The 26,270-nt window shown below is 46.0% G+C and overlaps 1 protein-coding gene across 1 annotated transcript in view; it reads right to left on the reverse strand.

Annotated features, from left to right (window-relative positions):
- Positions 1–10,207: 10,207 nt before the first annotated feature.
- The window catches only part of PMS1 (PMS1 homolog 1, mismatch repair system component), a 75,607-nt gene continuing 59,544 nt past the window's right edge, over positions 10,208–26,270 (reverse strand). The window contains exons 11-12 of the mRNA XM_064157962.1: positions 15,029–15,189; positions 10,208–10,578 (exon numbers count right to left, since the gene is read on the reverse strand). Of these exons, the coding sequence (XP_064014032.1) occupies positions 10,387–10,578; positions 15,029–15,189 (353 nt within the window). The 3' untranslated portion in view covers positions 10,208–10,386. The remainder of the gene's footprint in view (positions 10,579–15,028; positions 15,190–26,270) is intronic.

The following is a 26,270-nucleotide window of genomic DNA, read 5'->3' on the forward strand; positions in this document are numbered from 1 at the left end:
AGCATCCACAACTTCCCTGGGCAACCTGTTCCAGTGTCTCAGCACCCTCACTGTCAAGAATCTCTTCCTAATCTCCAATCTGTATGTGCCCTCCTTAAGCTTCAATCCATTTCCTGTCATCTTATCATTCCAAGCCCTTGTAAAAAGTCCCTTCCCAGCTTTCTTGTAGCCTACTTTAGATACTGGAGGGCTGCTCTAAGGTCTCCATGGAGCCTTCTCTTCTCCAGGCTGAGCAGCCCCAACTCTTGCATCCTGACCATTCTCTTGCCTTTCAAGTTTGCCTAACACAAAGCCTACCCAGAATGAGGAAACTGAGAACCTCTTTATTATTTTACATCAACTTAGATCATTTTATTTGACCAAGCATCTTAAAAATTCTGTTAAACCAAGCTGTCCTAACATTGTAAACAAGGTAGGACCTCAGTTCTAAACTCCCAAGCAATGCTACAGCCTTGAGGCAGTGTGGCTGGAAAGCTGCCTGGCAGAAAAGGACCTGGGGGTTGGAATAGGCAAACAGCTCAACATGAGCAAGCAGGTGGCAAAGAAAGCAAATGGCATCCTGGCTGGGATTAGAAGTGCTGTGTCCAGCAGGAGTAGGGAGGTGATTGTCCCCTTGCACTTGGCTCTGGTGAGGCCACACCTCGAGTATGGTGTTCAGTTTTGGGTACCGCATTACAAGAAGGATGTGGAGGTGCTGGAGTGAGTGCAGAGGAGGGCAAGGAAGCTGAGAAAGGGCTTGGAGAAGAAATCTTATGAAGAGTGACTGAGGGAGCTGGGGCTGGTTAGTGTCAAACAGAGGAGGCTGAGGGAGACCTCATTGCTGTCTACAGCTACCCAAAAGGCCATTGTGGAGAGGCTGCTGGTCTCTTCTCACAGGTAATTGGAACAGAACAAGAGGGAATGGCCTCAAGCAGCGACTGGGTAGGTTTAGACTGGACATTAGGAAACATTTTTTCCCAGCAGGAGTGGTCAGGCATTGGAAAGGGCTGCCCAGGGAGGTGGTGGAGTCACTGACCCTGGGTGTGTTTAAAAGTCATTTGGCTGTGGTGCTTGGGGATACGGTTTTAGGGTGAGCCTTGTAGAGTTATTGGTTGGACTTGGTGATCCTGGGGGTCTTTTCCAACCTGAATGTTTCTGTGATTCAGTTCTGCTAATACAGTTTCATCACTGCAATGACCTGACTCACACAGGAATGCCTCATATAGCATTCCCCTGTCAAAGCCCTTGCTCCTTGTGAATACTGCAATTTAAACAGGCATTTTAAGTGCTGAAGCAAAAAATATCAGGGATCTGAAACATCTGAGAAATGTAATGATTCAATTAATGCTGAGTTACTCCATGCATGAATGAACAATTTGACCTGGGCTCGAATACAGGATTTTAATAACGCAGCTGCCACCTTCATTGGTCTCTGCATTTCCTGAAAACTAATCTGCCAAACAAGTTTGACAGCATTAATGCTCTGTGCTTCCGTTCTTGGAGTGCTGAGTTAGTAATGCTTCACAATTGTACCTTAAGGTGTTGAAATGCTCCATTTCTCTGAACAACTCCAGACGCTACAACTCCAAACCTAACACTGATATTCCAGCTGAAGAATTACCACTGCTATCTTTTAGCATCTGAGTGATAGGTACCAGTTTCTAGGAAACTTCAGGCTAGCTTGGGCACTAATTCTTCAGTATTTTGAAATGTGGTCAAGTTTTTTTTTGGTAGATGTAGAATTGCATCTGCATTTTTGAGGCATTTTTTTTCTCAGAGGCTGTCAGAACCATTGCTGCTCTGTATTTCAGAGCCTCAGCAGCACAATACACTTATGAGGAAAAAAACACAAGAAAATACTTAACGTTAGAATTATTGTCACATAATGCAAAAAATGCTAAATGAGATCCTCTCCTGTAACACCCAACTGATACCAGCCCAGTACACAGTGCTGGGCCCAGCTGGGCAAAAGCTTCGCCCAGAACACCAAACAACTTTACGTGGAGTTGAGAGCAATAGCTCTGGCAAAGCTTCACCTAAAACACCAAACAACTTCACACAGAGCTCAGAGCAAAAGCTCTGGCAAAGCTTCACCTAAAACACCAAACAACTTCACACAGAGCTCAGAGCAAAAGCTCTGGCAAAGCTTCACCTAAAACACCAAACAACTTCACACAGAGCTCAGACCAAAAGCTCTGGCAAAGCTTCACCTAAAACACCAAACAACTTCACACAGAGCTCAGAGCAAAAGCTCTGGCAAAGCTTCACCTAAAACACCAAACAACTTCATGTGGAGTTGAGAGCAAAAGCTCTGGCAAAGCTTCACCTAAAATACCAAACAACTTCACACAGAGCTCAGAGCAAAAGCTCTGGCAAAGCTTCACCTAAAACACCAAACAACTTCACACAGAGCTCAGAGCAAAAGCTCTGGCAAAGCTTCACCTAAAACACCAAACAACTTCACATGGAGCTCATACTAAACAAAGCCTGTATCTTCAAGAAAAATTCCCTCCCCACCCCCCATACTTATAACTTGTTTCACTTCAAGGTGAAATGAAAAAAAACCCACAAAGCAGAAATAAACTTCGAGCAAAACCAAATCAAGGTCACTTTGATCAAGTAATTCTGCCTGGTGAAGTCATCAATAAAATTACTGATGTGGAAAAAAAAATACTTATGATGGGGTTGTAGAAAACACCACAATAACTTTGGGTCGACGTTTACAGCTCCAGCTGCAAAGCTGATTTTAAAAGGGGTAAGAATAAAAAGATAGGGTTAAGAATAAATCTGTAACTGCAGATGACAGCAGCGTTACAGTTAATATTTAATCATGACATTGTGAGAATGTTCAGTAGTGGAAGCCAGGATTAACATCTTGCTTTAAAACATTCCATTACTTTCTGCATCTGTTTACTGATAATAAAAGAAACAGCTGCTCTAAATGTAACATTAACAGGTGTAAACCATTCATTTGAGATTTTAAAACAATAAATTCTCCTCCGTTTCCTCCTCCTCAGCTAGTTCCAAACGACATTCTGAACATCCTCCTCCTATTAGCTTACACAATTAACTCCTAATTGTTTAACCTCTCTGCGTGTCCACAAAAATGTATACATGTGGAGTTAGCTTCCTTCTGGTCCTGTGCAGTAGGCTTTGCTCTTCTGCAGCGCACGTCCTGAACGAATGCGCCAGATGTGCCCCATAAAGCGGTCGGTCACACTGCTCAGCAGCTTTCCTTTAGCAACTGTTCTACGTCAAGTTTACTGTGAAAAAAGCATTGCCATTATGAAGTGACGCTGTATCAAATTCACAGGCCCAGTGCCTCGCTCTGCTGGGTTCAGCTATGAATGATAATTGAGCTTGAAATTGTATATTTACTTTAAATAAGTCCTCCAAATCATCTGCAACAATGTGTGCTTAATTCGAAGCCATTAACAAAAGATTTAACATTTCCACATTCATACTTCATACTCTCCATAATTTCAGATGGGACACTTAGAGACTGGGGGTGGGGAGGAAGAAAAGCTACTTTTTGGTAGCTTTCCATTCGCAGAGTTCAGTTTCTTACAATTGTTAAGCCAGTCTCTTAAAATGTGGGTACAAAGGAAACAAAGCCTTCAAGAAGCCTTCAGAATTTCTATCAGAGACAAAAAAAAAAAAAAAAAAAAAAAAAAAAGCAAGTTGAGAATTGAGTTGAACTGAACCAACCCCATGCTACCAAACCACACTCAGATCTGCTTTACAGAAAACAAACTGTGGCCTCTGGAGACCAAGTGTGACAACCCTTTCCAACAGCAAATAACGTTGCTTTTTCATGCTGGCTTCATGTATGCAGGGGTCAGGGGGAAGAGCACTAGAAAGAATGAACCCACTTGCATAAATTGAGAGTGAGCAATGGGGTGCCTCAGCATTCTTTGGGAGGATGGATTCTATTAGTAGGTACTGAAATATTCCATCTTAGAATGTGAAAATAGAAAAGAATCAACCACTGTAACAAACCATGAATGGCATCATGCAGGTTTTACCTTCACTAGCGACTTCAGTTCAGGAGAGACAAAGATCTGCTGGAGAAAGTCCAACAGAGAGCTGGAAGGATGATTAGGAGACTTGAACATCTCTACTGTGAAGAAAGGCTGAGAGACCTGGAGCTGTTTAGTCCAGAGAAGAGAAGGCTGAGAGGGCATCTTAGCAACATCTCCAAATATCTGAGGGGTGGGTGTCAAAGAGGAAGGTGCCAATCTCTTTTCAGTGGCAGCTGGTAATACCACACGGAACAATGGGTCTAAGATAGAACACAGGGAGTTCCACCTCAACACAAGGAGAAACATCTTTACTGTGAAGGTGACAGCATACTGGAACAAGCTGTGGAGTCTCCTTTCAAAGCCAATCCGGACACGTTCCTGTGTGGCCTGCCCTAGGTCTAGAAGAAGCCTAGGGAAGGTGTGGGACCACTCAGAAAAGAAACAGGTGAAATGGTCACAAGTGACATGGAAAAGGCTGAGGTTCTCAATGACTTCTCTACCTCAGTCTTCACTGCAAAGGCCTCCAGCCACACTCCTGGAGCCATGGAAGATAATGGCAGGGACTGGAAGGAAGAGCTGCCCATCTTAAGTGAAGATCAGGTTTGTGATCACCTGAAGAACCTGAAAGTGTTCAAGTCCATGGGATCCAACAGGATACACCCACAGGTGCTGAGGGAACTGGCAGATGAGGTTGCTAAACCCCTCTCTATTCTATTCCAAAAGTCATGGCAGTCTGGTGCAGTCCCCACTGGCTGAAAGAGGGGAAACAACTCCCATTTTCAAACAGGGTAGGAAGGGGGAGCCAGGGAACTCCAGGCCAGTCAGTCTCACCTTCATGCCTGGTAAGATCATGGAGCAGATCCTCCTGGAGACACTGCTGAGACAGGAGAAGAGTGAAGAAGTGTTTGGGTACAATCAGCATGGCTTCACCAAGGGCAAATCCTGCCTGACAAACCTGGTGGCCTTCTATGAACAGGTCACAACAGGAATAGATGAGGGGTGAGCAACTGATGTCATTTACCTGGACCTGAGCAAGGCCTTTGACAATGTCCCACACCCTATCCTGGCCTCCCAGCTGGTGACACATGGGTTTGATGGGTGGACCACGAGATGAATAAAGAACTGGCTCTATGGCTGCACCCAAAGAGTGGCTGTCAATAGCTCCATGTCCAGGTGGAGATCAGTGACAAGCAGAGTCCCTCAGGGATCAGCCCTGGGACCAGTCTTGTTCAACATTTCTCTTGGTGCCATGGACAGAGGCACTGAGTGCAGCCTCAGCAAGTTTGCTGACAACACCAAGCTGTGTGGTGCAGCAGACAGGCTGGAGGGAAGGGATCCATCCAGAGGCACCTGGACAGGCTGGAGAGGTGAGCACAAGTCAAGTGCATCTGGGTCGAGGCAATCCTAAGCACAAATCCAGGCTGGCCACTGACTGGCTGGAGAGCAGCCCTGAGGAGAGAGACTTGGGGGTGCTGGTGGATGAGAAGCTCAACATGAGCCAGCAGTGTGCACTTGCAGCCCAGAAAGTCAACCAGAACCTGGGTTGCATCAGGCAAAGTGTGGTCAGCAGGACAAAGGAAGTAATTCTCCCCCTCTGCTCTGGTGAGACCCCACCTGGAGTACTGCATCCAGTTCTGGAGCTCCCATTACAAGAGGAATGTGCAGATGCTGGAGCGTGCCTAGAAAAGGACCACGAGGATGATCAGAGGGCTGAAGCACTTCTGCTATGAGGACAGGCTGAGGGAGTTGGGGCTGTTCTGTCTGGAGAAGAGAAGGCTCTGAGGTGACCTTCTTGTGGCCTTCCTGTATCTGAAGGGGGCCTACAAAAAAGCTGGGGAGGGACTTTTCAGGCTCTCAGGGAGTGACAGGACTGGGGGGAATGGAGCAAAGCTGGAGATGGGTAGGTTCAGACTGGACATGAGGAGGAAGTTCTTCACCATGAGAGTGGTGAGAGCCTGGAATGGGTTGCCCAGGGAGGTGGTTGAGGCCCTGTCCCTGGAGGTGTTCAAGGCCAGGCTGGATGAGGCTGTGGCCAGCCTGATCTAGGGTACAGTGTCCCTGCTCATGGCAGGGGAGTTGGAACTAGATAATCCTTGTAGTCCCTTCCAGTTCTGACTGATGAATGATTCTAGGTGATCCTTTTTGCCAGGGCAGTTGGACCTGATGGTCTCTGGAAGTCCCTTCCAACCCCTAACATTTTGTGTCTCTTAAGTGTCCTGAAATAAGTCAGCAATACCCAGGACTACTCCAGACCCCTTCCCTACACAGTTCTTCACCCAAACACAAACTTTGTCATTAAAATCCCCAACACATTCACAAATCAAACACAGAAAAGGTGCTACATCCATATCAGGTTTCTACCCTCATTTATGTGACCCACAGGTGGCAACTGAAAGCGAGAACCAAGTGATGCTGGTTCATGGTCAGCCTCAGATCTGCCTACCCAGTATTTTAAGGGGTCCAAAACATACAACAATAAAATGCCAGCAGAGGGCAGAGAAAATACTGGAACTGCCCTAAAATGTGAGACTCACTAAGGTCAGAAAAGACCTTTAAGATCGTCGAGCCTGACCTTAACTCAACTAACACGACCACTGAACTCTATCCCTAGAGTGCCATATCTACGTGTTTCTCAAACACCTGCAGGGATGGTGACTCCACCACCTCCCTGGACAGCCTGTTCCCATCTCTGACCACTCTTTCAGGAAAGAAGTTTTTCCTAATATCCAACCTAAGCCTCCCCTGGCACAATTTCAGGCCATTTTCTGTCCTCCTATCAGTTGATAGTAAGGCAGAAGAGTGACTCCCACCTCACTCCAACCTCCTGGCTATAGAGAGCAGTAAGATGTCCTCGTGGCCTTCTCCAGACTAAACAACCCCAGCTGTCTCAGTCTCTCCTCGTATGCCATGCCCTCCAAACCCCTCACCAGCCCTGTTGGTCTTCTCTGGATGCACTCATAGAATAAAATCACAGAATGGTTTAGGTTGGAAGTGACCTCAAAGGTCATCCAGTTCCAACCCCCTGCCAAAGGCAGGGACACCTTCCACCAGAACAGGTTGCTTAAGGCCTCATCCAGCCTGGCCTTGAACACCTCCAGCCAAGGGAGCAGCCACAACCTCCCTGGGCAACCTGTGACAGTTTTTCATCACCCTCACTGAAAAGAACTTCTTCCTAACATCTAGTTTAAATCTCCTCTCTGTCAGTCCAAACCCCTTACTCCTCATCCTCTCATTATAAGACCTTGTAAATAGTCCCTCCTCAGCCTTTCTGTAGGCCCCCATCAGATACTGGAAGGCAACTGCAAGGTCTTCCCAAAACCTTCTCTTCTCCAGGTTGGAGAGCCTCAACTCTCATAGCTTGACACTGCAGGACCTTAAGGTCTTCTTCTACTCTAGCACCCAGGACCGAACGAATTGGCTAAGCTGTGGCCTCCTCAGGGAAAGCACAGGGACACAATCACTTCCCTACTCCTGCTGGACACACTCTCCTTGATACAGACCAGGATGCTGTTGTTGTCCTTGGCCACCTGGCTGCTTGTGGTGGAAACGGCTGAGGTTTCCATGGCATGGGGTATAATAACAGGGCAGCCTTGTCTGCTCGCTGCTGGGGCATGTGCCTGCCATGTCCCGCCCTGCTGCTTCTTCTTCTAAGGAAAGAGGCCAAGCACAGCAATAACCAGATCTACTCTTCACACCATATTTCAGGTTTTCTGCTCTCTCTCAGACAGACCATACAGCTGGGGACTGGCCAAGCACACAGACAGGCAGACTTTGCACGCTCTCCAAAGAGCCTGCTGGGATTCATCATTCAATGATACCCAAGTGGCACAAGATGAAGTGAGCCTTGCTTGTTGAGAAGCGTTACATCAGGGGCACCATTTGACTTTTTCACCTTCTCAGACTAGAAGTGGGGCACTTCCATTGTTTAAATAAGGACCGCAAAGCGGATGCACTAAGAGCACCTATAAAACAAGAAAGACCATCTCTAGAAACAGAAAACAGCATTTCCTTCTGCCCACGCTGGATAAAGGGAGACTCACCCTGTCTAAGGCCATCTCCCAATAGCACAGCATCAAAGCAACTCAGTTTCACCTTGCACCCCCTACCACAAGTAGCAGGATGGGGAGACACCAGGGCTTACTGCTCTAAAGTCACGCTACAGCCCTTGCCACTGCCACTCAGTCACACCACACTCTTCAGTGCTCCATGGAGACAGAAAGCAAACTCGTGGACCTAGAGAAAAAACTCTCTGAGCTAGAGGACAGGAAACCTAACCAACAGAAAAGGAAGGAACGCCCAGCTCCCAAATGCTTCACAGGGCACACCTGCACCCATGGCAATGCCTGGTGATAATTTGCTCCCCTAGCAACCAAACCCACCCTGGCACCTGTGAGCACCAATTTACCAAAAAGATTTTACCATCAGCCTAGGGCTGGAACACCAATTAAAGGCCTTCTCCTCCCCAGTGGTACTATTATCTAAAAGCAGGTGATGTTGCCTCTAGCCTTACTGAAGGCACTAGCATAATTAGGCAGGGGTACAATCAGGGTACAGCTATTTTGCCTTTTGGAGAAGAGATAGCAATTATTAATCTCATTAAATACTACACATTATATTCCCACCTGACTCCAGCTGGTGCACACATTCATTGCAACAAACTTGTTTGGAGAGAAATTTCTAGTCTCCAGCTTACTTTTGGCTTTTCTCACTGCAATGGCTACTCTCTAAACTCTCACAGTTTGCATTCAAACGAGAGTAAAAATAAACAAACTATAACCTTCTGCATCCACCACAAGGCTGGGATCCTGTTTCCCCCTCGGAGCCAAAAGTCACGCCTCCTTTCTGTGTCTCCATCCACCTTCTCACTTCCATTCTAAAAATTCACATCTTCTGCACTGAGTGACATTTACAGGCAACAAGTGTCCAGTTTTGCAGTGACATTCTCACCTTATGCCTTGCTCACTGGTCAAGCTTGGAAAAATATCCTGCTTGTGCCATCTGATCATCCCTGCTCTTTATGAGCAGGATAAACTTACTTTAATGACATAAGACAACCATAGAATCACAGAATGGTTTGAGTTGTACACTTCCAGGGTTTGTTTTTTTATCTCATCAATATAATTTTCTGTAGCCTCTATATCTGTTAATGGACCCCTGCCAACTAGAGAGAAACATAAGGTCCTTTATTTGATCTTTATCATAGAATCACAGAATAGTTTAGGTTGGAAGGGATCTCCAAAGGTCATCTAGTCCAACCCCCTGCAGTGAACATGGACATCCTCCACTAGATCAGGTTGCTCAGAACCTTGTTGAGCCTGACCTTGAATATCTCCAAGGGTAGGGGCCTCAATTCCCTCCCTGGGCAACCTGTTCCCCTACCCTCATGGTAAAGAGCTTGTTCCTAACACCCAATCTGAATCTGTTCTTCTGTAATTTCAAACCATTGCCCCTCTTCCTATCACTGCAGGCCTTTGCAAACAATTCCTTTCCAGCCTTCTTATAGGCTCTCTCAGCCTGTCTTTGTAGCAGACGTGCTCCAGCACCCTGATCATCTTTGTGGCCCTCTTCAGGACCTGCTCCATGAGGTCCATGTCCTTCCTGTGTTGAGGGCGCCAGAGCTGGATGCAGTATTCTAGAGCAGAGTGGCAGAATCACCTCTCTCAACCTGCTGATGCAACCCAGGATGCCATTGGCCTTCTGGGCCGCAAGTGCCCACTGCTGCCTCATGTCCAGCTTCTCATCCACCAGCACTCCCATTTTTTTTTCTGCAGGGCTGCTCTCAATCTCCTCATCCCTGAGCCTGTGTTGCTAAGAAGGACTGTTCCAGCCTAGGTGCAGGACTCTGCACTTGGGTCTTGTTGAAAGTGATGAGTTTCACGTAGGCCAAACTCTCCATCTTGTTCAGGTTCTTCTGGATGCCATCCCAGCCCTCTAGCATACTGACAGCACCACTCAGCTTGGTGTAATTATAACTGCATAGGGCCAAGACCAACCTTCAGTAACTAAAGCTATCTGCCCTTCCTTTGACAATTAACATATCAGATCCTCAGTAATCTCTCTACAAGAGTAAACTTCTGCTGAAAGCACCTCTCACCTAACAGATGTTGACATACTGGCATTTTCTAAACCTACAGCTGTAAGAAAAGCATCAAACCAGTTGAGAAGATTTCTTTAATGAACCCTTTAAGAAAAAAACCCACAGGGAGTAGTTGTTCCTCTACAGTATTTATTGCCAGTTTTCAAGTAGCATTTGAATTTAAATTAAAAAGTCTCTAGGTGGTAAGGAAAATCTCTAGGATAAGTTTTTATACAAAAACATACTGAAATTACAGAGTAGTAATCAAAATTAAGCAAGAGAAATATGATCCCAAACAAAGTGTTTCATTTATTGACTAATTTCCATGGAGTTGTGCTTGTAAACTTCTGGAATATCTGCTAAATGATGAAAAAAAGGACGACCATGGACACAGCCTTCATTTTCCTTTCCAAGCTGTTGCTTCATCCTGTGAATGGTGTTTTGTACATCTTCTTTTGATAAGTGCAAGGGCAGCTGCCGAGCTAAACGCACTGCTTCTCCCTGTGACAAGGAACAACAGAAACAAAACCCTGAGAGTTTTAAAGTACCACTTTTGAACACGCCAACCTGGGGCTACCAGCAAACAGCAATGAAACACACCCTGGTTAAAGGTCACTCTTCTCTTTTCTGCTCATCAATGCTCTGAATCCCAGAAACCCAACTGTCTCTAAAGGTATCTTAGTGCTAATTTCACAGCACTTCTATCACAGAGGTGCACACAGAGTCAGTCTCCTGGTCCTGCCTGCATTCTTCTGCTTTTAGAGTCCATTTCTGCAAGCTGCTTTGGTTTCTGAATATCTTACTTGTGCTGGCATCAGTAAGGGACTTTCACAAGAGCTTGTAGAGATAGAACAAGGGGGAATGGATTGAAGCTTGAGGAGAGCAGATTTAGACTGGAGATGAGGAAGAAATTCTTTATACAGTGAAGGTGGTGAAATACTGGAACAGATTGCCCAGGGAGGTTGTGGATGCCCCCTCCCTGGAGGTGTTCAAGGCCAGGCTGACTGAGGCCTTGAGAAGGGTGTCCCTGCCCATCTCCCTGCCAGGGGGTTTCAAACTAGATGATCTTTAAGGTCCCTTCCAATCCAATCCATTCTATGAACCTATGAAGCTGTTTACCATTTCACAACACATATTCTACACCACAAACTTTGTAACTAACAGACATGAGGCCAAACATACAGTTAAGAACATTTTCAAAATAGCATAGGGAGAGTTTAACTTTCTGTTCTACTAACTCTTTTCTGCTGCATTTACTCGTCTCATAAGGCTAGAAGCAGAACTGACTGCTAAACACCATTACTGAGGCACTTACCCTCAGAGAACAAGGCAACTTCAAAAAGTTGTCTATTTTTCTTGCTTCCTATCCATTCCTGCCATTGCCTTCTCTTCTGTACTTCAGTAATGCTGCCTAGACAGAAACAGTTGCAGAACACAATCTCCCTCCACATTGGACAAACCTAAAGAAGCCTTTGCAATATTTGAATATCAATCTTCAAATCTTTGGGTTTTTTGTTTGGGATTTTCTCCAACTCTTTCAAGTGGAAAAAAAAAGATCACTGTGATCTGTTCTCTACCTAGGAAAGCATCTTCTTTAACCATCACGTTATTGTTTCTTCTGAGTCTACCAAAAGACAGCAAAAAATGCTGCTCCAACATGAAACTTAGAAAAAAAGTTGCAATTCTGAACAACATTTCCAGCATTGACTCCCAAAAATGATCAAAGACTCCTCAGTGCTTAATTTTGTAGTTCTGGGCTTTTTTATTACAGCAATCCACATACTTCATAGATTCATAGAATGATCTGGGTTGGAAGGGGCCTTAAAGATCACTTAGTTCCAACCACCCTGCCCTGGGCAGGGACATCTTCCACTATTTCCGAGTTAATGTCTAATTTTCTGTCAGTGTTACTGATGTACATCCATCTTTTAAAGTTCCTCACAGGATCAACATTGCTCTTTAGAAGCCTTCCATAATCTCTGGGTGTGTATAACTCTCTCCGTATATAAACCAACTCCATCCCACTCAGTCCCGAGGCATTTTTAAGTAGAGAAAATAAAGCTTTTGAGAGGGCAGATTTAGACTGGAGGTTAGGAAGAAATGTTTTACAGTTATGGTGGTGAGAAACTGGAACAGATTGCTCAGGAAGGCTGTGGATGGTCCCTGCTTGAAAGTGTTCAAGTCCAGGCTGGATGGGGCTTTGAGAGACCTGGTCTAGTGGAAGGTCCCTGGCCATAGCAGGGGAGTTAGAACCAGTTGATCTTTAAGGTCCCTTCCAATTTAAGCCATTCCGTGATTCTGTGAGTATGAACCCATGAAAACTAAGTGTTGAGTTAGGAATGTCTTGCAGATTATCATGTCTGCTTTAAGCTTCTTTTGTGAGTGCATGAGAATGGTTCACTTGCTCCAAAGGCAGGCATAAACTCACTGTCCCCAAAGAGACAAGGAAAGATTTGTGTCATAAATGATTGAAAGCTAAAGGACATATTCTAAGTGCCCATGGTCCCATTCTGAGGTACCCAGATTCAGGAAAGCACCTTAAGAAATAACTGAAGTAAGAAGAGATTTAACACACATTTTGGTGATGGTTTTAAACAGAGATTTTTAGGGTTAGGATTAAAGACAGAATCAGTGAAATATCTAGACAAGTGAAACTATTATTGGTTGTTACTCCAGCTTTAATTCTTACTACATCTATTAGATGGGTTTGAAATTTCAGTGACAATGGTGTTTCTGGGTGATTTTATCTATTAACATGTCAAATATTAACATGAGTCATCCCAGTTCCAACTGCTGCATGATAACTTCTGTAAGAAAAGAGATGAAAGACTCTTTTGCTCAAGCACTGTGTTTCTGGCAAATAACAATGCTGGCTGCCTGTGAAGACCACATGGCTGCTTCTCTGTCAGAGCACTGCAGAGCTCAGTCACTACTGCACTGAATGAAGTGGACTTACAAGACACTGTTGGCTACCTTTGTGCTTGCTTTAGCTGTTAATTAAATACAGGTGATTGCAGAGGCATGTGGGGTTCACTGTGTTCACACTTCAACTCTATACTTCAATGTCTTAATTGCAGTGCTTTTCTGGCAAAAGAAATTAAAAACCAAATTCCATTAGTCTAGTTCTGCTCTTTCTCTGAATGAATCACAGGAATTTTTCTCTCTTCAGTGGAACTGGTGCACTGATGTTCATGATGTAGAACTCACTGAGCTTTAGTTACCCCTTACTTTTCATAAACTACTTCCTTAAAGCATTCTCTAAGTTCCTGACAGATGGCTCAGGTTGGAAGGGACTCCAAAACCCCCTGCTATGTCCGGGGACCCCTCTTCCAATCTGGGCTTAAACACCTCCAAGGAGAAGACATCCACAACCAGTCTGGACAACCTATTCCAGAGTGTCACCACTCTCATACTGAAGAATGTCTTCCTAAGATCCAATCTAAACCTACTCTCCCTCAGCTCCAAATCATTTCCCCTTGTCCTGAGACTAGACACCCACAGGAAAAGTCCCTCTCCAGCCTTCCTGACAGCTGTAAGGTCTCCTGAGTCTTCTCTTCTCCAGGCAGAAGAACCCCAGCTCCCTCAGCCTATCCTCATAGCAGAGGTGCTCCAGCCCTTGGATCATCTTTGTGGCCTACTCTGGACTTGCCCCAACAACTCTGTATCCTTCGTATGATGGGGACACCAGATCTGGATGCAGTACTCGAGGTAGGATCTCACCAGAGCAGAGCAAAGGAGGCTGCCCTGCTGGCCACACTCCTCTTAATGTAGCCCAGGACATGGCTGCCTTCTGGGCTGCATGAGCACAGTGCTGGCTCCTGTTGAACAAACAACATCCTCAGGAGTTAAATTTTGATAATTGCTCTGGACTCAGCTGCCTTCTCCATTTGGTAAAGTAACTTTCTGTCAGTTCTATACTGTAACATAGAGAAGTGCCTTTCTAGTCTGAGAACTGCCTACACAGAAACTCAAACAGCAGCTCTCACCAGGTATTATATCACACTGAGGACTGGCTTTGGATGTGTCTGATGGATGTATTTTGGCAAGCAATGCAGAGCTCATGTGCCTCACAGAGAACATGACATTCTCCTTTTCAAATGTGACTGCTGCTGGAATAGAACTACTTTAGCATAGATATCAATACAGGCTGGGGGATGATGAAATTGAGAGTAGCCTTGCAGGAAAGGGCTTGAGGGTACTGGAGGATGAGAAGCTGGACATGAGTTAACAGTGTGCACTTACAGCACAGGATGAATATTGTATCCTGGGCTGCATCAAAAGAAGCATGGCCAGCAGGTTGAGAGAGGTGATTCTGCCACTCTGCTCTGGTGAGACCTCACCTAGAGTGCTGTGGCCAGCTCTGGAGTCCTCAACACAGGTAGGACATGGACCTGATGGAGGAGAGCCATGAAAATGATCAGAGGGCTGGAATGGCTCTGCAATGAGGATAGGCTGAGGGATCTCGAGCTGTTCAGCCTGGAGAAGGCTCCAGAGACACCTAATAGCAGCCTTCCAGTAACTGAAGGGGACCTGCAGGAAGGCTGAAGAGGGACTGTTTACAAAGGCCTCAATTAGTAGGACTAGGGACAATGGTTTGACATTAGAGAAGAGCAGATTTATACTGGATGTTAGGAATAAGTTCTTTACTAGGAGGGTGGTGGAAAACTGCAACAGGTTGCTAGGGAGGCAGTTGAGGCCCCATCTCTGGAGATAGTCAAGGTCAGGCTTGACAAGGCTCTGAGCAACCTGATGCATTTGAGGATGTCCCTGCTGACTGCAGGGATGTTGGCCTAGAGGACCTTTAGAGGTCCCTTCCAATCCAAACCATTCTAGGATTCTGTTATTCTATAATTAAAACAGAAAGCTAAAGCAAAAAAAAAAAAATCAAGCTATTTAAGGAATTATTATAAGCTTATGGAAGCCAAAACATGAAAGTAAACTTCTGTCTTACCTCCAAGTAGTTTATCACTTTGAGTGGTCTACATTCATAAACCTCCTTTGCATTTCCATTAACTACTGCATGCAGAATTTCTCTCAAATCAGAAATGCCATAATATGGCAGACAGTTTGCCAGCCCTTTTATTTCCAGATGACTTTCTGTAGCTGAGGCACCTGAAAAGACAAATCCCACACAGTAATGCACACATTGCTTTCATTTCTATTCCAAAGTAATTCAGAGAAAATTAAACTGATGTAAAAGCACTTAGTAAATTAGTCTCTCAGTAAATTCAATACAATTAGGAAAGCTTATTTTGCTCCTCCCTTGCAGTGAAAAGCATTTATTTGTCCACTGTTTCACAATGGTGCTGTGTGCCTATTCACATCACAACTGTCTCAGCTGATTTTAATTCAAATCCTAACTGGCTCTGTTTAAATGCTTGAAATATTCTGCAGCATTCCCAGTCCTCACTTTAATTAAAGCTTCTAGGACTTTAATTTCATCTATGTTTAATTAAAGTAAAAGGTGGTAATAAAATACAATTTAATTGGGGAAAAAAACACATACAAAAACTGTTGGCACCTTTTCCTACGTAATTGTTTAAAACATCTGTAGAGTTGAAATGTTATCATAACAAATTCAGCTTCTACTGAAATAGAAAGCAGGTTTTTTCCTTCCTACCACAGCAGAGGAGAAGCTAAACCCCATGGAACTAAAGGCTCTGTGACACACTTCATAGTGTCACTCATATGGTATCACTGCTGTAGCAGGGACTACTCTGAATATAAATGATGAATAAAGCTTTCAAAGAACTTTCCCACCAGAATCTCTCTCTACTCTTCGAGCAGTAAGAGATTTTGCTTCTTATTCATATTACTCACAAAAAGTCTTAATGAAGCTGCTGCTGTACAGCTAAATTTTCTTCCACTCCCAGTCAGAAGCAGGGCTCAGGCTCACGTATGTTCATGCTCTTTCACAGCTTCTCCTCTCATTCATTTCAAGTGTACAGAAATCCCAATCCAACCTACCTGGCTACCTTCTCTTTTACTCAGCTACAGGTCCAAAAAATGAAGAGCTTCAGAAGGAGAGAACACAATTCATAATTGCAATAAGCTCACTCTTGTGTAGTGGCCCAGGTAGGATAAATTGTAGTCTGCCTGAGTCACCAGTGATTTTTGCAAAGTCAGAGAAGTTGGAGATTGCTATACAGTGGATTAAACTAACAACCTGTGACAAGGGATCATTCTTCTTCCTAACCCAACGTGAAAGGTTTCAGAAGTGAGAGGAAATCCATGTGTATAATGGAAGTCACTGCAGTGTGCTTTCATTAGCTAGCAGAAAGAGGCTGCTATTCATGACAAGGAACTGCTTGCTTAACAGCCATTAAGCAAGACACAGATGACTGATAAGACTGTAGGACAAGATTCCACTCAGGACCTAGATAGGCTGGAGAGGTGGGCTGAGGAGAATCTCACAAGGTTCAGTAAGGCGAAGCGCAAAGCCTTGCACCTAGTCGGGGCAATCCTTGATATCAATACAGGCTAGAGGATGAGGAGATTGAGAGCAGCCCTGCAGAAAAGGGCTTGGAGGTGCTGGTGGACATGAGCTAGCAATGGGCACTTGCAGCCCAGAAGGCCATCCTGGGCTGCATCAAAAGCAGCGTGGCCAACAGGCTGAGAGAGGTGATTCTGCCACTCTGCTCTGGTGAGACCTCACCTGGAGTGCTATGGGGCCCTCAGCACAAGAAGGACATTGACCTGATGGAGAATGGCCATAACAATGATCAGAGGACTGTAACAGCTCTGCTATGAGGACAGGCTGAGAGAGCTGGGGTTGTTCAGCCTGGAGAAGGGGCCTGCAAGAAGGCTGCAGAAGGACTATTTACAAAAACCTGTAGCAATAGGACAAGGGGAAATTATTTGAAATTAGAGAAGAGTAGACTTAAGATTGCATGTTAGGAACAAGTTCTTTACCATGAGGGTGGTGGAACACTAAGCAAGCTGTCCAGGGAGTAGTGGAGGCCCCATGGCTAGATGTATTCAAGGTCAGGCCTGATGAGGCTGTGGGCAATTTGCTCAAGCGGAGGATGTCCCTGCTGACTGCAGAGCGGTTGTACTAGACCTTCAGAGCTCCCTTCTACAGCAGACTCTTACTGTGCTGCTTTATCTCTAAAATGAGAACTCAATCTGTGTGACAGCATTTCAATAATTAACCTCCTCTATATATTTGAATCACAGAACACTTCAGCCCAACCTCCCCAACAGTGAACACAGACATGGTCACAGGTTGCTCAGAGTCCCAGACAATCTGACCTGGAATGGCTCCAGGGATGGCCCTATCTGTCCCCAACTCTCTAGGCAGCCTGTGATAGTGCCTCACCACTAAAAAGATTCCTCCTTGAATCTGGTCTAAACCTTGCTTTTATGGACATCACCCTTTGCCCTGCCACACCAGGGCCCTGCTAAAAAGTCTGTCCTCAGCTTTCTGACAGGCCCCTTTAAGTACCAAAAGGCCACAGTAAGCCTCTTCCTGGAGTCTTCTCATCTCTGGGCTGAAAAACCCCAACTCTTTTGGCCTGTTCTCACAGGAGAGGTGTTCTGGTCCTCACATAATTATTATGGCCTATCCTGGACCTGTTTCCACAGGTCTCTTTTCTTCCTGTACTGAGGGCTCCAGAGTTAGCAAAGACAGAACACAAAATGCTTTTAGATTTTCAGCTTTAAAACTCTTACATCACCAGATCACAGGATCACACAGGATGTCAGGGGTTGGAAGGGACCCAAAGAGATCATTGAGTCCAACGCCCCTGCCAGAGCAGGACCATACAATCTAGCTCAGGTCACAGAGAAATGCATCCAGACAGGCCTTGGAAGTCTCCAGAGAAGGAGACTCCACAACCTCTCTGGGGAGCCTGTTCCAGTGCTTTGCGATCCTTACAGTAAAGAAGTTCCCCCTTCTTTTGAGGTGGAACTGTTACTTGTCCTATCCCAGGGAGCAAGTGAGCAGAGCCTGTCCCCCCACCCAGCCCTCTGAGGTTTAAAAACATTTATTAAATCCCCTCTCAGTCTTCTCTTCGCCACACTAAGCAGACCCAAGTCTCTCAGCTTCTTCTCTTCAGGCAGTGCCTTCCAGTCCCCTAATCATCCTTGTTGCTCTCTGCTGGACCTCCTCCAGCAGATCCCTGTCCCTCTTAAACTGGGGAGCCCAAATCAGAACACACTACTCAAGATGAGTTCTCACCAGGGCAGAGTAGAGGGGAAGGAGAACCTCCCTTGATCTGCTGGACACACTCTTCTTAATACAATCCAAGATTCCACTGGCCTTCTTGGCCACAAGGGCACACCTACGTTATCCACCAGCACTCCCAGGTCCCTCTCCACAGGGCTGCTCTCCAGCAGATCACCTCTCAGCCTGTACTGGTGCACTTTATCATTCCTCCCCACATGCAGGACTCTGCACTTGTCCTTCTTGAACCTCATTTGGTTCCTCTGTGCCCAGCTCTCCAACCTGTCCAGGTCTCACTGGATGGCCACACAGCCTTCAGCTGTATCAGCCAAGCCTCCAGTTTGGTGTCATCAGTAAACTTGCTGAGCAGACTCTGTCTGTCTGTCTGTCCCCTCATCAATGTCATTGATGAAGATGTCGAACAGGACTGGACCCAGCACTGATCATTGGGAGACTTTACTGGTTACAGCTCTCCAGATGACCTGGCAGCATTGATCACCACTCTTTGAACTCTGTCTTGTAACCAGTTCCTAGTCCATCTGTCTGCTCTTCCATCCCACACTTCCTGAGCTTGGCTCACTAGGATGTCATGGGAGACAGTGTCAAAGGCCTTGCTAAGGTCAAGGTAGACTACATCCACTGGTCTCCATGAATCCACCCATTCAGTTATGTCATCACAGAATGCTATCAGGTTCAGCAAGCATGACATCCCTTTGGTAAATCCATGCTGACTGCTCCTCATAACCTTCTCCTCTTCCAAGTGCCTTGTGATGCCCTCCAGCAGGAGCCACTCCATCATTTTTCCAGAGATGGAGGTGAGGCTGACTGGTCTCTAGTTCCCTGGAACCTCTTTCTTGCCCTTTTTGAAGACTGGAGTGACATTGGCTCTCCTCCAGTCCTCAGGCATCTCGTCTGTCTGCCACGGTTTGGCAAAGATGATGGAGAGTGGCAGAGCAATAACCTCAGCCAGTTCTCTCAGCACCCTTGGGTGCATCCCATCAGGGCCCATGGACTTGTGAATGTTCAATTTGTGTAACTGATCCCTAACCCAGTCTGCACTGACCAGTGGGGAGCATTCCCTCCTCCAGGCTTCCTCTCCTTCATCCAGGGTCTGGAGTACATAGGGGAGTTCAGCCTTAGGTGTGAAGACTGAAGCAAAGAAGGCATTCAGCAACTCTGCCTTCTCTGCACCCTCAGTTCTCAGGGCTGCCTCCTCGTTCAGCAGTGGCCCCACACCTTCCCTGTGCTGCCTTTTCCTACTGATAGATTTGAAGAAGCCTTTCATGTTCTCTTTTACTTCCTTTGCCAGCTTCAGTTCCAAAAGGGCTTTGGCCTTACTTGTTCCTTTCCCACAAGCCCTGACAACTTCTCGACAGTCCTCTCAAGTGACCAATCCCTTCTTCCATGAACTGTAAGATTCCTTCTTCCCTGAGATTTCCTTCAGCAGCTCCTTGCTCAGCCATGCAGGTCTCCTAGCACAACTACCTGGTTGTTTACTCAGGGGAACACCTAGCTTGGGCTTGGAGGAAGTGGTCTTTAAAAATTAACCAATTTTCTTGGGCTCCTTTCCCCTCCAGAGCCTTATCCCATGGGATTTCTGCAAGCATGTCCCTGAAGAGCACAAAGTTAGCTCTGCAGAAGTCCAGGGCTGCAATTCTACTTGTTGCTCTGATTCTGCCCTGTAGAATACTAAACTCCACCACATCATGATCACTATCCCCAAGGCTGTTCCCCACCTTAATGTCCTCAACCAGTCCCTCTTTACTAGTTAATGCAGGTTCCAGCAGTGTACCTCTCCTTACTGGCTCCTCCACTACCTGCATCAACAAATTATCATTGATGCACTGTAAGAGCCTCCTGGTCTGGCTGTGCCTGGCTGTGTGATCTTCCCAGCAAACATGAGGGTGATTGAAGTCACTCATGAGTACCAAGGAATTAGCTCTACAGGCTACCTCCAGTTGTCTGTAGAAGGCCTCATCAACATCTTCCTCCTGGTTTGGTGGTCTATAGTAGATGCCCACAACAATTTAATCTCCTTCCCCACATCCCTTAATTCTTACCCACAGCTTTCAACCTGTTCTGCCTCCCCTCTTGGATAGAGCAACTCCCCCACCTCGTCTTGCTGGTCTATCCTTCCTGAACAGTACACAGCCATCCATGACAGCATTCCAGTGGTGGGAGCCATCCCACCATGTCTCAGTGATGGCAATTACATCATGGTTATTCAGCCTAATGCAGATCTCCAGCTCCTCCTGCTTATTCCCCATGCTCTGTGCATTGGTATATAAGCACTTCAGGGAGGGAGTTAATCTATTGGCTTTCACTCTTGCAGTCTGCTCATTCCCAGCCCCTTCCATGGCCACCAATCTAGCAGTAAGCTCTGCTTGTGCTGATTCCTCATCACTTGATTCCCATGGTCCATCTCTGTAAGACATAAAGAGTTCTTGTGTGTCCCCATCATACTGCAAGGTAACAGGCTGAAGGCTCTTGTTAGCCTCCCACCCTGATGTGCCATCTCTTGCATTCTCTCCAGCACACAACTCATTGTTGTCTACCTCCCCTGAGATAGCAATGGAGCTGACACATTGCCCCACAACTATCTCAGGCTTGCTTATATTAAGCCTGCCTTTCATCCCCCCCTCCTTCCAACCTAGTTTAAAACAGGATTAATGAGCCCAGCTAACTCCTGTGATATAAATCTTCTTCCAATTGGAGAGAGGTGCACCCCAGCTGCTGCCAGCATACCTGATGTCATGTAGGGGAGCCTGTGGTCAAAAAAGCCAAAATCCTGCTGGAGGCACCAGTCTCAAAGCCAAGAGTTGAGCAGGGGAGTCCTCATTCTTTCTGGGTTAGTGTCTTCAATTAGGAGGATAGAAAAGAGACCTGTGTGCCGACTCCCTTGACCAGTTGACCCAAGGCCCTGAAGCCTCTCTTCGTAGCCTTTAATTTTCTTCCTCCAAGGTCATCATAGCCTATGTGGAAGGTTAACAATGGGTAGTAATCTATGGGCTGTACTAGGGAAGGAAGCCTTTTTATCACATCCTTTACCTGGGCCCCCGTTAGACAGCAGACCTCCCTTTGGAGTGGGTCAGGTCTGCATGCTGGGCCTTCTGTTCCCTTCAAAAGGGAGTCTCCTATAATAACGACTCTTCTTTTTGATGTAAGATGTTTGTCTGGTGGGCTTAGGCTTCCTTAATTTTGGGAATTCCTCTAAGCCAGATGATTCACCTTCCTCACTGGCCAGCTGTAGCTGCAGGACATCAAACCTGTTATGCAAGGACACCTGGGGGGCACTGTTAATAATTGAAGCAACATTCCCACCATGTTGGGTAGAAACATGTTGCCACAGTGGGAGGTGGACAAGGCAGGAGTTTGTTTACTGCCTTGACCATGGACTTCCCTCCACTTTCTCTTTTCCTTTAAGTTACTGGCCTCAATCTGACAGGGGGTGGATACAGGGGATACTTGTCCCTCAGTGTCTTTTAATGGGTAATCCTGTCTCTCTATCAGGGCTGCCAGGGCCTGGCACCACCTGTCTATCTCACCTTCTGCTTCTCTGATTCTTCTAAGCCTCTGAACTTCATCCTTTAATCTTTCAACCTCATCTTCTAGCTGTGCTGCCCTTTTGAGTAGACAATCTACCTGCTCACAGCACACACAATTACTTCCATTGTTACCTTCAAATTTCATGACAGTGAGGTTTCATAGGTTTCACAGAATGGTTTAGGTTGTAATGGATCTTGAAGATCATCTAGTTCCAAGCCCCTTGCCATGGACAAGGACATCTTCCCCTAGAGGAGGTTGCTCAAGAACCCATCCAACCTGACCTGAACACCTCCAGAGAGGGGAATCCACCACCTCGCTGGGCAACCTTTTCCAATGTCTCACCACCCTCACTGGAAAGAGCTCCTTCCTCATCTCCAGTCTAAATCTGCCCTCCTCAAGCTTCCTTCCACTCCCCTCACCCTATCACTAGAAGCCTTTGTGAAAAGTCCCTTCCAAGCTTTCTTATAGGGCCCCTTCAAGTACTGGAAGACCTCTAGAAGTCTGTCTGTCAAATCCAGCAAACCAACCATACCTGTTTGCTAATTGGACGAATGCTCAGTATTTGTCAGATTCAGCAACAGCAGCTGTCCTGTTCACAACTTTTGACAGCCAGACTTGACTGTTTTGAGAGGACAAGAGGCAATGGTTTGAAAGCAACAGACTACATACAAAGAAGACATTTTTTACGCTGAAGGTGCTGATACACTAGCCTAGCTTGCCCAAAGAGGTAGTAGATGCCCCATCCCTGGAATCATTCCAGTTTAGGTTCTCTGAGCCTCTGAGCAACCTGAAGATGTTCCTGCTGACTTTAGGGTTTTGGACTAGAAGACCTGTAACAGTCCCCTCCAAATTAAAACTATCAACACTTCCGTGACTTCACCATACACAGCTCTGGTGAGGCCACACTTTGAGTACTGTATTCAGTTTTGGGCAAGAAGGACGTGGAGGTGCTGGAGTACAGAGGAGGGCAACGAAGCTTGGGAAAGGCCTGGAGAATAAATCTTATGAAGATTGACTGAAGAATCTGGGGCTGGTTAGTGTAAAAAATAGGAAGCTGAAGGAGACCTCAACCTTGTCTACAGCTACCTGAAAGGACACTGTAGAGAGGTTGGTGTTGGTCTCACAGGTAATTAGTGACAGAACAAGAGGGAATGGCCTCAAGCTGCAACTGGGCAGGTTTAGATGGTACATTAGGAAACATTTTTTCCCAGCAAGAGTGGTCAGGCTTTGGAAAGGGCTGCCCAGGGAGGTGGTGGAGTCACCAGTCTTGGATGTGCTTAAAAGTTGTTAGGATATGGTGCCTGGGACATGGTTTAGGATGAACCTTGTGCAGTAGGGATATCAGTTAGACTCAGTAATCCTGAGGGCCCTTTCCAGCCTGAATGTTTCTGTGATTCTGTGATTAATATGAATGCCAAAAGAAGGCTTCCAAGAGTCTAGCAGAAAAAGAAATCATACAAAATCCTGGCTAAGAGAGGTTTTCCTCTTTGTCATTTGTTTGTGTGTCATTCTCTTTTCCTGCTAACCTTCTTCCCACCTCAAAGCAGCTCACTGCATGCTGATTAACATCTACTTCTCTGCAAGTCTTTGCAGGAATTCCTCTCTTGGCAGCATTTGATGACAGAAGCAGATGTCCATGCCTCAGTGTTCTTGTAAATTTTTGACAAAATACACCTTAAGGTTTTTGAGTATTCAACTAGCAGGCTTCAAGCACTTTCTATGGTAGCTTCTATGAACTGATTTGCAACTTCCAAGGAAAATATTCCCGTGCACAAATAAATTATCTATCAATTGACTCAAAATGTGGATTTCTCATTATTACAAATTTCCCCTTTCTCCTTCCAATCATCTTTGGATAATTCCTTCTTGATGGCCAAGAAAAACTGCTCTCTTCCAGCTGTCACCTAGATTAGGTAACATTGTAAGACTATGGATCTTCCCAGTCTATGGTCAAAATCAATCTGAAACCAAGCAGCAGCATAAGTTTCTATCAGTAAAACATTTATAAGAGTTGAGGCAACTGACATGACCAAAGAAGATGGGTTATCTACCTACTACTGCCCTTGGAGGCTCTGTGAGCACATTCTTTCAATCTGTCCACATTTGATACACACATTCTGCCAGGCAGATGATTCTACCCTAAAAGTCTGCCTTGGAGCATAGTCCATAGTCCACCATTTTTACAAACCCAGGTTAAGATGTGTTTTCTTGCTCTCAGTTCACATTGCTCTGGGTCTTTCCCAAAGGCATGTAGACAGATGTGCAGTGAAGGTACACAAAAGAAAGACATCTCAAGAAGAGCCAGGAGGAAAGCAATCAATCTTACTTCTCAAAATGCTTTTCTGCATGTAGGGATCACTGCAAGCTATACCCAGCAAGCAAATGCCTGGCAGCTGATCCCAGAAAACTGAGTTAAGTAAAAGCAAACAGACTGCATCACTTGAAGTCTCAGCAAGGCCAGAGCATGAGGGGGCGGGAGGGCAGTGGAAGACAGAGTGGAGCTCAGCGCCACAGCTTTGCAGATCACAATAACTGGCATGTTCCACAAAGAAACCATTGATTTTCTCTGACACACTTAGAGCAAGAGGCCTTTTCTGAGCTATTTCACAACATGTTTTTCACTGTCAGCTATCCAGAGAAAGATCTAGCTGAAAGCTCCTCAGACTGCTGTGCAATCGATATAAAGAGAAACAACCAATATAAAGAGAAACAGCAGATCCTAGCCTGTAGAAGTCCCTAGAATCACAGACTGGTCTGGGTAGGAATGGACCTCCAAAGGTCATCCAGTCCAACCCACACTGTAGTAAGCAGGGGCATCCTTAACTAGATCAGGCTGCCCAGAGCCCTGTCAAGCCTCACCATGAGTATTTCCAGGGATGGGGCCTCAACTACCTCCCTGGCAGCCTGTTGCAGTGTTCCACTACATTTATGGTAAAGAACGTCTTCCTAACATCCAATCTGAATCTACTCTTCTCTATTTGAAGCTATTGCCTCTCACACAGAGCACATCCAAGATCTAAGGTACTTGGAACAACTTTGGCAGTAGTTATATCAAGCCTTTGAACAATATTGAGATGCTGCTGTCTTGCGACAAGAGAACGTTCCTTCAGTGAACGACAGGCAAGTGAGGCCTGGAACTCCTGCACTCTGGTAAAAAGAACAATCCAAGGGCTGCATTTCTGAAACAGGGAATCCTCCTAAGAAGCTCAGTTTTCCCACTAAAACGAAAGACCAGGAACAAAACTTGTTCATTGTTAGGAGGAGAAGGTCTAATTATACCTTTACAACCCTAGCAGGAGGGGGTACATGTAAGGTGACATGGTACCATGGGGTTCAGAATGAGGCATGTGAGCTATGCCTTTGAGAAAGACTGCAGGTAGTCAGAGTAACTAAAACTCAGAATCATCTCATGAGCAAAAAAGTCTTGGCCATTAAAGGACATAGCTGTGTTTCAGGCTCTGCTCAGTGATGTGCAATGATAGGACAACGAGCAATGGGTCCAGACTGAAGCACAGGAGCTTCCCCCATGAACATAAGAGAAACGTTTTCACTGTGAGGGCAGGCTGTCCAGAGAGGTTGTGGAGTCTCCTCTGGGTGTCAAGAGGGAGGGGACAAGATCACAGGAGGTTAGTGGTTGGAAGGGACCCAAAGAGATCTTTGAGTCCAACGCCCCTGCCAGAGCAGGACCATACAATCTAGCTCATGTCACAGAGAAATGCATCCAGACAGGCCTTGGAAGTCTCCAGAGAAGGAGACTCCACAACCTCTCTGGGGAGCCTGTTCCAGTGCTTTGTGACCCTTACAGTAAAGAAGTTCCCCCTTCTTTTGAGGTGGAACTGTTACTTGTCCTATCCCAGGGAGCAAGTGAGCAGAGCCTGTCCCCCCACCCAGCCCTCTGATGTTTAATAACATTTATTAAATCCCCTCTCAGTCTTCTCTTCGCCACACTAAGCAGACCCAAGTCTCTCAGCTTCTTCTCTTCAGGCAGTGCCTTCCAGTCCCCTAATCATCCTTGTAGCTCTCTGCTGGACCCCCTCCAGCAGATCCCTGTCCCTCTTAAACTGGGGAGCCCAAATCAGAACACACTACTCAAGATGAGGTCTCACCAGGGCAGAGTAGAGGGGAAGGAGAACCTCCCTTGATTTGCTGGACACACTCTTCTTAATACAATCCAAGATTCCACTGGCCTTCTTGGCCACAAGGGCACACCTACGTTATCCACCAGCACTCCCAGGTCCCTCTCCACAGGGCTGCTCTCCAGCAGATCACCTCTCAGCCTGTACTGGTGCACTTTATCATTCCTCCCCACATGCAGGACTCTGCACTTGTCCTTCTTGAACCTCATTTGGTTCCTCTGTGCCCAGCTCTCCAACCTGTCCAGGTCTCACTGGATGGCCACACAGCCTTCAGCTGTATCAGCCAAGCCTCCCAGTTTGGTGTCATCAGTAAACTTGCTGAGCAGACTCTGTCTGTCTGTCTGTCC

This window comes from Pogoniulus pusillus, chromosome 2 (genome assembly GCF_015220805.1).
Source record: "Pogoniulus pusillus isolate bPogPus1 chromosome 2, bPogPus1.pri, whole genome shotgun sequence".
In the NCBI taxonomy this organism is placed as follows: Eukaryota; Metazoa; Chordata; class Aves; order Piciformes; family Lybiidae; genus Pogoniulus; species Pogoniulus pusillus.